General features: G+C 57.8%; 1 protein-coding gene across 1 annotated transcript in view; it reads right to left on the reverse strand.

The window, feature by feature from the left end:
* The window catches only part of TMEM132C (transmembrane protein 132C), a 154175-nt gene that overhangs the window by 3036 nt on the left and 138183 nt on the right, over nucleotides 1–12956 (reverse strand). The window contains 3 exon segments of the mRNA XM_012784859.3: nucleotides 2803–2994; nucleotides 5592–5868; nucleotides 7609–7814. Of these exon segments, the coding sequence (XP_012640313.2) occupies nucleotides 2803–2994; nucleotides 5592–5868; nucleotides 7609–7814 (675 nt within the window).

The raw sequence follows: 12956 nt of genomic DNA on the forward strand, positions 1-12956 counted from the left end.
AAGCCCCAGGCAGTGCCATCCGCTAGCACGCGGGACATCACTGCCCCCGGGTGACAGCCCACCTTCCACCGGGCAGCAGATCAGCCATAATGGGCGAAACATGCTGGTTTCCTTATTTTTCAGGCAAAGTTGAAGGTGCCACCGCATGGCATGGGGGTGCAGAGAGAAGAGGGAGCTTCCACTTTAAGGCCCTCCGCCCTGACCGTGTTTCCCGCCCTCCCCCGCAGTACCATGTTTCCCCGAAAATAAGCCCTATCCATAAAATCAGCCCCCGCAGGATTTCTAAGCATGTGCGCAATAGAAGCCCCGCCCCGAAAATAAGCCCTAGTGATGGGCACGGCTGCGTAGCGCGTCTGCACAACCCATGCCTGTCGTGGAGGATCGGGAAAGAAGACGAGCAGCCCTTCTCATCCGCCCCACGAGAGCTCTAGTGCTCAACAGGAGAGATCGGGGCCAACGGTTCCAAAGGAAACAGAGTCACAAGAAATTCAGGATGGAGTTCGGGGTTTGGAGAGTGATGATGATGCTCCAGAATAAGATGACTTCACTCTATTTGAATCAATGTAGATGGTTGTACCGTACTTTAAAAAAAAAAACACACGCACACATTCCCTGAAAACAAGCCCTAGGGTGTCTTCTGGAGGAAAAATCAATAGAAGACCCTGTCTTATTTTTGGGGGAACATGGTACCTGCATCAATTCCAAAGACCAGGCCACTAATCAGTGTCTGTGACCAGGGGATGAGGGCCTGTTGTGGACGCCGGTCATCGTTGTCAGTGATGCCCGGACCCGCTGACTGGTTCAGCGGTATCTTGGTTAATGAAACCAGCTGCCCATGCAGGTGGCTGAGCTGGAAGCATCACCTGCCGGCTTCCCTACTGGGCTTGTTTTATTCCGCTAGATAAAGTCCTTGCACTCGAGTCCTTGCTCAGGCGTAGCTTCTGGGGGAACCAAACTGACACCAGATGATGCCGGCTCAGCAATGCGGTTCCCGCCCTGTCCCCTCCCCCCCCATCATGGCGGCCGATGGGTCCTGCACCCCCGAGAGCCCCTCGCTAATGCCTCAGCCTCACGCCTGAATCCCACGGGATTGGTCTCGTTCTCCTATCCTGGCTTTCTGCAGAACAAGCAGAGCGTGGGGGGCGGGGGGACGCATGTGCCAGGGCCCTCATATTTGTGGCTGCGAAAATCTTTCAGATTTTGTATTTCCAAGTTGAAAATGGTCACAAACAAGGTGCCAGCCTTCCACACTCCCCGGGCCGAGAGCAGGCCCTGTTGGCAGTGTGCAAGCTCACTGTGGCTGACTTTTCCTCTTGAGTTAATTTTCCTTCACAAACTCTAGATGGAGAAAGAAGTTAGCATGAAATAGGCTCCCCAAAGGGCAGACAATCGGAGCTAAAGCCCCGAGCGCCCTCGGCCTGCCAGAATCCATCTCTGTCCGAACCCGCCGTGTGATTGAGACCAAGTCCTTCCATTAGCTCGTTACAGAGAGGTGGGGACCTGGCGTTTTTATCAGGAGAAGCCAACGCGACTCCCCAAAGATGAGAAACTCTGAACCACTTAAAATAACACCCGCCCGGGAATGATTGAGAGCTCCATCCTTAAAACAGCCCTGTCTGCAAATCAGATGCTCCGTGGTTCGGCCGTAACCCGAGAGTCGGTGCTGGGGCCGCCAATTACTGTCACCTGATGAAGACAGATGGGCCACGTCGGGGAGGGGACCGGTGGCCTCGCCCCTTGCCAGGGAGGTTGCAATGCCAATCGTCCGCCCTAATTGATTACACATTCTCGGCAAATAGCTCCACGCCCTCTCCCCTGCACGTCCCTCCGCCCGCTTGACTCTGCCCTTTATGGACTAGAAACCGCCACGCCACGCCAACTGCCTGCCCTGGAGAGAGGAGAGGAGCCGGCACCGCGGGCTGGACGTGGACCCCCCGGCGTTCCAGGGACACTCCGGAGCAAAGCCAGGTCGCAGCTGTCTCCCTGCGGTAGGCAGAGCTTCCAGAACGGCCCCACCAAGGATGTCCCGCCCTAAACCCCGGGACACGCGTGCGATGAGCGGGATGCTGCTCACGGCTGTGTTGTCGGGTGGCCTGGAGGTGAGGAGTGAGGAGATCCTCCTGGGCCACCTGGGTGGGCCCAGTGATGCCCCCTGGACCCTCACTTCAAAGCAGAGCGGTTTCTCTAGCTGGTGGCAGGAAGGGGAGGCAGGGAGGCTGGGGTGTGAGGACCCCGCACCGCTGCTGGGCTGAGGCCCGTGGGGAGGGGCGGGGAGAGAGGAGGGAGGAGGACTGTGGTGGCCTTCGGTCGGTCGCTAAGAGAAGCTCCCAGCCAGTCACCAGCTGGGGGCCTCCATCTCAGGACTGCAAGGATCTGCTTCTGCCGACGCATAAATAACCACGGACGCAGACCCCGACCCAGAGCGTCCTGGCCAGAAGCCGGCCAGCTGCACTTTGATTTCGGCCGCGTGGCGCCCTGAGCGGGGAGCCCGGCTGAGCACCCACAGCACCGGGAGCGGACAGGCGGGCGCCGTCCTGAGCGGCCGGGTTTGTGCCAGGTGTCACAAAGCACCAGGTAGCGGCGGCACCTCTGTGGGCTGTGAGTCACCGCAGTGCTCTGGTTCATCGCTGACCCGAGGTCTGTGTGACCCAACAGCCACGTGGGTAAGACGAGCACTTCTGTCTGCAATGACGGGGCCTCCATGGCTCTGCCGACATGGACCCTGGTTCTGCCAGCCCGCCCCGTTCCTGCCTCCTCCCTCCCGCCCCTTGCCCTCCCGCCCTCCGCCCTCCGGACCCCTACCTGCTTGGGGGTCCGCAGAAGCTCTTCCGCCGTGGCCACAGCTGTGACGGCCTTGCTGTTCTCTGCGTTGGGGTGGAGGGTGACGGACAGCCCGGCCACGAGCTGGATGGCCAAGTCCGTCACCGACACTTTGTCATCTAACACGGTGACCGTCTTCTCTGCCAGGATGGAGTCAGACAGCGGGGACAGCACCTGTGGGATTGGCAGGACACGAGGAAGGGCTGTCACTCCTCTTTCTGGATGTCAGACCCTTTCCCGGCAATATTTCTTTTAGATGAGGTGCCCTCGCACCATGCACAACCTGGTCAACTGTGCACGGCGACCCCGTTGACCGGCCCTGCGAAGAGCTGCATACAAGCTGACTTTGTGCAGCCTGCACCCAGGTCTAAGTGGACCGTGGAGCGAACCGGGGAGACGCAAATTATAGATAGTCCACTCCTGGCTTCACCACCGCACGCACCCTCTGCGGAGACAGCACTCTCTGCCTCGTCTCATAAGCCACGTGTTGGGCTTGAGATGCCTGGGCGAAATGATAATACATGTACCGGTCATTTCACGACGACATTCCACAGAGGTGGAGTCAGTTGCCTGGGATCTGAGGGGTGGGGGAAAGGCCGTGCATGCCCCGTCCGTCACCTGTCCCCAAATCCTACCATTCCGTCCGTTTCCTGATGGGGGCGAGAGAGACAGAAAGAGAGGGGGAGGGGGGGGAGAGGGAGGGAGAGAGAGAGAGAGGGAGAGAGAGAGGTCGGGAGGAGGGAGGGAGAGAGGGAGAGAGAGGGGGGAGGGGGGGAGAGGGAGGGGGGAGGGAGGGAGGTGGGGAGGGAGAGAGGGGGGAGGAAGGGAGGTGGGGAGGGAGGGAGAGAGGGAGAGGGGGGAGAAGGAGGGAGGGAGGTGGGGAGGGAGGGAGGTGGGGGGAGGGAGAGGGGGGAGGGAGGTGGGGAGGGAGGGAGAGAGTGGGGAGGGAGAGGGAAGTGGGGAGGGAGAGGGAAGGAGGGGGAGAGGGAGGGAAGGAGGGAGGGGGGAGAGAGGGAGGTGGGGAGGGGAAGGGAGGGAGGGAAGGAGCAGGGAGGGGGGAGTAGGTTGGGAAGAGAGTTTGGGGCTAACTGAACGGTAGGAGGAGGCGGCGAGGGGCGGGAGGGGCACGAGAGGGAGAGCCCGTGCTCCTTCCCGTGCTGCTGGCAGAGCCGTGCAGAGAGGAACGGAGCCGTGCCAGGGGCCGTGGGCAGCTGCACCTGGGAGAATGGGAGGTGGGACAGGCAGCGTCACCGCGGCGGGAATGTGGCGGTGGGGCGTGGGGTTGCAGGCGTGTTCAGGACGTGCAGCCACCTTCTCAATTCTTTTTTTTTTTTGAGGCAGAGTCTCACTCTATTACCTGGGCTAGAGTGCCGTGGCATCAGCCTCGCTCACAGCAACCTCAATCTCCTGGACTCCAGCAATCCTCCTGCCTCGGCCTCCCGAGTAGCTGGGACTACAGGCATGCGCCACCATGCCCAGCTAATTTTTTCTATATGTTTTTAGCTGTCCAGCTTATTGCTTTCTACTTTTAGTAGAGACAGGGTCTTACTCTTGCTCAGGCTAGTCTGGAACTCCTGACCTCAAGCGATTCTCCCTCCTCAGCCTCCCAGAGTGCTGGGATTACAGGCATGAGCCACTGCGCCGGGCTAATTTTTTCTATCTTTAGTAGAGACGGGGTCTCGCTCTTGCTCAGGCTGGTCTGGAACTCCTGACCTCGAGCGATCCTCCCTCCTCAGCCTCCCAGAGAGCTGGGATTACAGGCATGAGCCACCTCGCCCGGCCACCTTCCTGGTTCTGTCTGGAAGGAGACGGGAACGCAAGGAGCTGGTCCCGGCTCAGCCTTCTGTGTCCGCAGGACACCGTCCGGGGCTATCGTGGAGACAAGGAATTGGCTGCGATGGACTGTCCTCTTTGAGTCTCCGTCTGCTCCGCACAGCACGCTGCGTGCGGGGGACACAGTAGCTTCCTACCTGGCTGGTCGTCATCCCGGCCTCCTGCCCCGGCCTCACAGAGAGCCGGGATCACAAGTGTGAGCCACAGGGACACGGACACTTCCTACCTGGATGGTCGTCATCCTGACCTCCTGTCCCGGCCTCACAGAGAGCCGGGATCACAGGTGTGAGCCACAGGGACATGGACACTTCCTACCTGGATGGTCGTCATCCTGACCTCCTGTCCTGGCCTCTCAGAGAGCCGGGATCACAGGTGTGAGCCACAGGGACACAGAAGCTTCCTACTTGGATGGTCGTCATCCCGACCTCCCACCCCGGCCTCCCAGAGAGCCGGGATCACAAGTGTGAGCCACAGGGACACGGACACTTCCTACCTGGATGGTCGTCATCCTGACCTCCTGTCCCGGCCTCACAGAGAGCCGGGATCACAGGTGTGAGCCACAGGGACACAGAAGCTTCCTACTTGGATGGTCGTCATCCCGACCTCCCACCCCGGCCTCCCAGAGAGCCGGGATCACAAGTGTGAGCCACAGGGACACGGACACTTCCTACCTGGATGGTCGTCATCCTGACCTCCTGTCCCGGCCTCACAGAGAGCCGGGATCACAGGTGTGAGCCACAGGGACACGGACACTTCCTACCTGGATGGTCATCATCCTGACCTCCTGTCCCGGCCTCTCAGAGAGCCGGGATCACAGGTGTGAGCCAGAGGGACACAGAAGCTTCCTACTTGGATGGTCGTCATCCCGACCTCCCACCCCGGCCTCCCAGAGAGCTGGGATCACAGGTGTGAGCCACAGGGACACAGAGGCTCCCTACCTGGATGGTCGTCATGCCGACCTCCCGCCCGGCCAGGACCCGGCTGTCCTGCAGCGTGGCCACGCGAGGCTCCTCCAGCTTCATGAAGTCTGCCACCAGGTGCGTGACGTCGAACTGCCAGTCGGGACCGAGCAGGTGGCCGGGCTGGCCCCAGGGGCCGGCCGCCTCGGACACAAACTGGGTGAGGACCCGCACGGTGGCATGCTGGAACTGGAGGGCACAGCCCCGGCCTCGCCTGTCCTCCTCCTCCTCCTCGTCCTCGCTCTCTCGGGTGGGCCTGGCGGGGGAGGAGAAGGGGCTCTCAGACGCGGGTGGGGGGTCCGCGGGGCTCTGGGGACAGGCGGGTGCACGCCTCCACCCGGGGGGACGGCATCCAGACGGGAGCCCCGAGCACCAGCCTGTCGCCGGGCATCTCCTCTTCGAACGTGTTTATCGAAGCACGAGAGACGTGAGGGCCGGGATTCACCGCGCCCACGTGTGGCTATTTAGATTTCAATTTAAACACGTCGAAACCCAGTACATTTTAAAAATTCAACTTCTCCAGGCTGGCTATAGTGGGAGCGCTCCACAGCTACGTGTGTGCTATTATGGGTGTCACCGTACTGGGCAGTGTGGTTCCAGAACATTCCACCACGATAGACAGTGCTATCGGACAGAGCTGTATTACACTCCAGAGACGGGCCGGGTCCCACCCTAAGCCCCCTCGTGCATGAACTCCTTTAACATCATGACGCCATGAGGCCAACCCGTAAGCATATTCTCATGTCCAGATGAGGAAACTGAGGCACAGAGAGTAGGTCGCTTGCCCACACTCACAAAGCTACTAAGGGGCAGAGCTTGGATTGGTTGTGCAGTGCACAACCTGGTTAACCGTACATGGTGATTCGTGTGGTCCTTGGAGCCCAGCAAGCCTCAGTTCTCCCTTGGGGACGTGGAACACACCCATTATCTTGGCCGCTCGTGACTCCTAAATGATCCGAATGCCTGGCCGGACTGTCCTCCTCCAATCAGGCCAAATTCCTTCAGGCTCTCCTTGTAGGAATGGATGTGTTGTCTCCCTGAGGCACACTCTACCTTGTCCCTTAACAGGAAGGCCCTGGTACCTGGGGGACGGTCAGGAAAATAGCCCTGATGGTTTAGGATAAAGAATTCCAGGCAGGGGGCCGGGAACTGAGCCACGCCCTCACTTAGCTAAACACTCACTAATCTGGGGGCCACGGAGCTGAGAAAACGAGACCCCAAACCTCCTACCCGTGACAGACAGACCGGAGTCACAGAGAATAAATGAGGTGCCTTTTGCAAACAGTATCCCATGGTCCAGTATAAATGCCACTAGATTGCATCCAGTAACTTGACCTGCACAGAGCATCCCGAGCTTACAGACATTCATAAAGCACAGGACAGAACTCTGATGTTTACCTTAACCCTTTGCACTCGGGTGTCGAGTGTGACTCGACACGGTTAGCAAAAATTATAGAGATTAAAATGACTCTTTGAATGTATCAATAATTTGAAATATAAAAAAATCCAAATGAATAAGTTTGTATGAAAAGAAACTCCAGTTTTTTCTTCTACTGCCGTGCTTTGTAAAATCTGGGGTGTTTGAAAAATTAAATCCCTAGTAGAATAAAGGAATCGAGAAAAAAGCAAGCGAGTGCAAAGGGTTAAGAGTAAATAAGCTTAACCTCAAATTCCCCGGTGACTGAGAAGCCAAAACATTCTATTTATCTCCATGGCGGCATTTTGGGAGAGCCACGTGCAAGAGACAGTCCACCGTGAGCCAGGTGTGGGGTGCGGACAACCTGGGTTTGGCACGGACCTGCTGTGCACCAGCTTTCGGGCCGGGCTGGATCCTCTTGGAGGCTCAGCCTCCTCAGAGGCGGTTGCTAGGATTTAGGGAGGTGGAATAGCCGAGACAATACCAGCACCTACTACGCACCGGGTCCCTTAGTGTTAGGGTCAGTAAATGATGCAATTGTCCTCATAGCTCCAGGACATCTCTCCCACCCAGGCTCACCTCTTACTGGCCACGATGGGGACCCTCCAGCCCTTAATCTGGCTGAGCTCCGTGTCAGAGACCTCGATCTGCAGGGGCAGCCGGGGCACCCACACGGTGACGTGCAGGGGGGCGCTCAGGTACTGGTACGTGAAGTTCACCACCGCGTCCATCTTGCCCTTTATCTCTTTGCCGTTGACAAAGATGTAGTCGCAGCGGTCAGACACCTGCGGGGACAGAGGAAGAGAGGATGGAGGAGAAGTTCGTGGGGCCCTGGAGACCACCATGCTCTGGTTTGTCTTATTCTCTGGCCAAGCACATGTGCCTCATTCAGGTTCCCCACCATCCCCCCAACGCAGAGCCTGAGGCAAGGATTCAGTGCAGTTGGTTTAACTGGGAGGTGAGCCCAGACAGCAGGGGTGAAGGCACAGACTGAGAAGGACGGAGAAAGAGGGAAAGCCAACAGGAAGGCGCATTTTTAAGGCTACTACAGGAACCATCAGACTCAGCTTCTCCAAGGAATTGTCCACCTGGGGGCAGGAATATAAGAGGCTGGAATATTATCTACCAGCTCCCATTTTCTGCTGGGTCAAAGATTTTCCCCGCCTGGAACAGGAAACAGAAAACAGGTTGAGGTGAAACCACAATCAAAAAGTGAACTTGGACTTGCACACAACTGCGGCTGTGGCTGAAATCTGGGTGGGCCGAGGGGGTGTGATGTGAGCCCCACAGACGTCTGTGCCCCAGACTGCCGTGTGCTCAGAAAGGGAGCTGCACCGGCCCCACCCCAGCCGGCCTCCCCGGATGCTGGGCCTGCGGCACCTTCCTCCCGGCAGGGTCCACACGAGCCTGAGCTATGTCCCTTCCACTCACACACGGTCCTGATGCTTCTCCAGGGCCCACAGGCCTTGGTGGTGCAGGTCCCTTTGCCCGGGAGCACCCTCCCTGGGAGCACCCATCCTGTGTGGCTGGCCTGGCCCAGCTCACGGGTCCCTGGGACATGCCTCCCATCCCCACTGGAATACTTTACGCATTTGTCTTGTAGCTGTTCATCATGCGAATGGCAGATCCCTGTGCGTGACCACCAGCCTGCGTTCCCTGCCCTGCAGTCCTCCCTTCCAGCTCTCCTTTCTAGCAGATTGCTGTCTCACAAAAGGGATGAGATGGAGCAGAAAGCAAAACAAACGCACAAAGAAAATAAACATAAAAGTCTAAAAATATCTGGCTTGTGTGTTCCAAAGCCATTCATTCGCAGATGAATCTATCTATAGCCCCAGGGACATTCCCAGTGCGGCAGTGAAACAGCAGAAAGATGCCTGTGTTCTCAGGCAGGCAGGAAGGGCCAATGTAGATGACAACAAGGCCATCATGGAGGCAATGCCCGTGGACTGACTGCTAAAGGATGTCCTCCTAGGAGCTGTGAACTTCTGGAAGACTAGAAGACCAGAAACCCCCTGCCCCAGTGTCTTGGCAATAGTTAGGTCCCTTGGAAATTAGGCTGGGATTCTGTTTCTGCCATAGTAATGAACTAAAAACTGAAACCAAGTTGAGTTGCAGAGAATAAATATGACCCATCCTGCAGAGCCAGGTTGTCTTCTTCATCTTTGATCTTGTGGTTCCTTACCCTAGCTGCTCATGATGCAGAAGCTCAGCAAAGTGGGTATGGGATGGATGGACAGACAGATGGATAGATGGATGGAGGAATAGATGGATGGATGGATGGAGAGACAGATGTGCAGATGGATGGATGAACAGATGAATGGATGAATGGATGGACAAATGGATGGATGAATGGATGGATAGATGGATGGATGAATAGATGGATAGGTGAACAGATGGATGGATAGATAGATGGAGACAGATGGATAGATGGATGGATAGATAGATGGACAGATGAATGGATAGATGGATAGATGGGTGGATAGACAGATGAACAGATGGGTGAATGGGCAGATGGATGGATGGACAGATGCATGGATGGATAGATGAATAAATGGATGGATGGATGGGTGGTTAGATGGATGGATGGGTAGATAGACAGATGAACAGATGGATGAATGGGCAGATGAATGGATGGACAGATGAATGGATGGATGAATAGATGAGTAGACACATGGATGGATAGACAGAAAGATGGACAGAAGGAAGGATGGATGGATGGATAAACAAGGTCTTCCACTCATGGGAACACCTGCTTCAAGATAATCATCAAGGATCTTGGGGTTGGTGGGAGATGCAGGGAGAAACTGAGAAGAGGTAGAGCCCCAAACAGCTGAAACACAAGAACTTAATTCAAAAGCTTCTAGAAAGCTCTCAGGCAATGTTTCCCAGTCTTCCTGGGGTTACCGGCTCCTCTGAGAGCACACAGAAAGCTAATCCTTGCCGGAGAAAGGCACACACGTACAGTTTGGCGCTCAGGGTCTCCTCAGGCGGCACACACCGCACTGAGCTACAACGGCTGACCTGCCTGTCTGTCCCCTGCCCCGGCCGTGCCCTGGGGAGGGATTGGAGTCCTCTTCTGGGGCTCCGTGGACCCCGTCTCATATCATCGTGTGCTGCCCACTGAGCTCTCCTGCTCAGAACGCCCTCCCTTTCCCCAGCTTCCGGGAGCTACGGGCGGCTGGCCTGGGCCCCGTCTCCATCTTCTGTTTGGGGGGCAGCTGGCGAGGGCTGGGCTGAGACGGTTCCTTCGTCTGCCGGGGACTGTGGCAGGGAGAAGCCGGGAGGGCGTCCCAGGGATGGGTCTTCTCATCTGTGGTCAAGAGTGGCTCGAAAATGTCTACATGCTGATTAGGGGTGGGAACCAGTTCCAGTGGCTGTGCAGGCTTGTCATTAGCATGTAAACACTGTCCCGGTCCGGGCTGGCATTAGCATAATAGCCGAGCTCGAGTTACATCAGCAATCACTTCTTTAATCAATGTTGTAATTTACAGACCATTGACTTTTCTCACTTATTACCTTCCTGAGCTCTGGTGGGAGGAAACCTGGCCGCTCCTGAATATATAAATAACTAAGAGCAACGCCAAGGGTGGGAAGTGGCCGTGCGTGATAGAGCCATCGTCACTGCTGCTCCCGAAGGTTTCGTAAACGTCCGGGGACGTGTTAGGGTGCATCCGTCACCCCCTAAGTGGCTAGCGGTGAAAACCACAACGTCACAGAACGGTCCGGCTTATCTACAAAAAGGAACGGAGAACCCCACGGGGATCTCTCCGGTCCCTTGGCTTCGTTTCTTGGAATCTCTTCCGTCTTTCCACGAGGGTGGGCTGGCCACTGAGAAAACTGTCCCCTGGCCTCCGCTTGCTCCGACCGTTGGGCTGAACCCACGGTGGCCGTGGACCAGCCCGTGGGGACCTGGAGGGGCTGGGGTGAGGGGGGGTTGGTGCGTGGGTCAGGGTTGAGCCGAGTCTGGTCGGTTGTCCTGTTGTGTTGTCACTCAGCTTTGGCAACGTTGGTGACACCACTGCCACGCGGGGGGATATGTCTCAGGGGCCGCTCTCCAAGGGACAAGCGGAGGTGGCTGATGGTGGACCGCTGATGCCCAGTGATAGCTTCTTCGCCTGAACCCTCCTCTGGCCAAGCGGGTTCTCAGACCTGAGCGAGCACCAGGGAGGACTGGCGGGCTCAGCCTCCGACCAGCTGGTCTGCCGGGGGACCCAGGCCGGCACCTGTGACCCGTCCCCGTGTGACGCTGCTGCTGCTCCGGAGGCCGCGCTCCTTGCGTCTTGTACGTCCCTCTCACTGTTGCAATCATTGAGTAACGGTGCTTTGAATATCGCCTCTGAGCTAACGCCTGCCCCAGTCCCGTCTCCGGGTATCCAACTGCTCATTCCACATCTCCGCTTGGATTTCTGTTGAGCATCCCAAACTCAACATGCTCCCAAATCAGACGGCTAGCATAGGGCTTTTGTTTGTGCTTTTAATTTTTTTTTTTTTTTGCCACTCAGGGGACTAAGCCTGTATATCTGAATTAAGTTCAGGCAGAGAAAAATCAAATTTGCATCTCTCTCACACCCGCTCTGGGAATGCGCACGAAACGCTCTTCTTGCAACGTGCTTTCCCACCCCTTTCACACTCAGTCCTCGCCCGGAGCTACGCGCAGCAATTAGGCTCCATTCTGCAGGTGGGGAAACTGAGGCTCGCCGAGGCTGCTGCTCCTCGTCTGAGGTGGAGAGGCAGCGCAGGGACCGCCTGTGACAGTTTGCTCTGTCGGCTGGCCTGCTCCAAACGGTGTTTATCCTGGGATTATGGCCTTGGCCGAAGCCGTCCTTCCTGCCATGTGGCACTCGGGGTCATCCGTTCCTGCGGGCAGGTGGGGCTCGGGAAGCAAGGCCGCTGCCCAGCAACCGGGGCCCGGCCGTGCCTGGGGGCCAGAGACAGTCCGGATCTTCTCCTGGAGCTGCCCTGGCCCCGGTTCGCTTGGCTCATCCCGAACGGCCCACTCAGACAGGCTGTCCCTCCCCGCGCCCAGGCAGGGAGCAGATGGCACGCACACACATGCACACACACACACACACACGCCCGCAGCTCGGGGAGGGTTGCGAGAAGGGGGCGGGTGGGGTTAAGGGGAACCCGCGTGAGCCGGCGAAGGACGCCAGATGGGGGGGGGCACTGGGTGGAAAAGCGACCTCCAAAATTCGTGTCCGCCCAGAACCTCACACCATGGCCTTAGCGGGAGGCAGCCTGTTTGCAGGTGTGATTAGTTAAGGCTCAAGATGAGCTCACACTGGCTTGGGGTGTGCCCTGAGTCTAACGGTGTCTGTGAGAAGAGAAGAGACACAGACGCACACACGGAGACGGAGATGGGGGCGGTGCATCCCCGAGCCAAGGAATGCCGAGCACGGGGGAACCACCAGGGCCGGGAGCCGCAGGCAAAGAGCCTCCCCCGGAGCCCTCAGAGGGACAGCGGCCCTGTCCACACCTTGACTTTGAACTCGGGTCCCGAACGCATTATTCCTGTTGTTTTAGCAAACCGGTTTGTGGTTTGCTACGGTGACGCCGGACAGTAACACGAACGGCTCCAAGGAGTCGCTGCACCCGAACGTCCTGCCCTGGAGTGGTCAGTCGGAGGACGACCCCTGGACCCCACGTTGGGACGCTCCCTTCTCCGCCGGCCCCTGTCCTCCCCGCCCCCGCTCCCAGCTTCATCTGGGATCTTCCCTAGAAGCCGCCCTTCCCCCGGCAGCTGCTGGAGTTTCCATCTGGAGGAGGTCTCGGTGCAACTTCAGCAAGTTCCCTCGTTACCAAAGCGCACGGCAGCCGCTTTCCGGACTTCTCTGGGGGAGGAGGACCAGGTGTGCGTCCCGCTCGGGGAGGATCAAATGAGAAAGCCGACCAGCGCAGGCATGAGCCCGGCGCCCGCAAGTGGCAGG

Source organism: Microcebus murinus, chromosome 22 (genome assembly GCF_040939455.1).
Source record: "Microcebus murinus isolate Inina chromosome 22, M.murinus_Inina_mat1.0, whole genome shotgun sequence".
NCBI classification, from domain to species: domain Eukaryota; kingdom Metazoa; phylum Chordata; class Mammalia; order Primates; family Cheirogaleidae; genus Microcebus; species Microcebus murinus.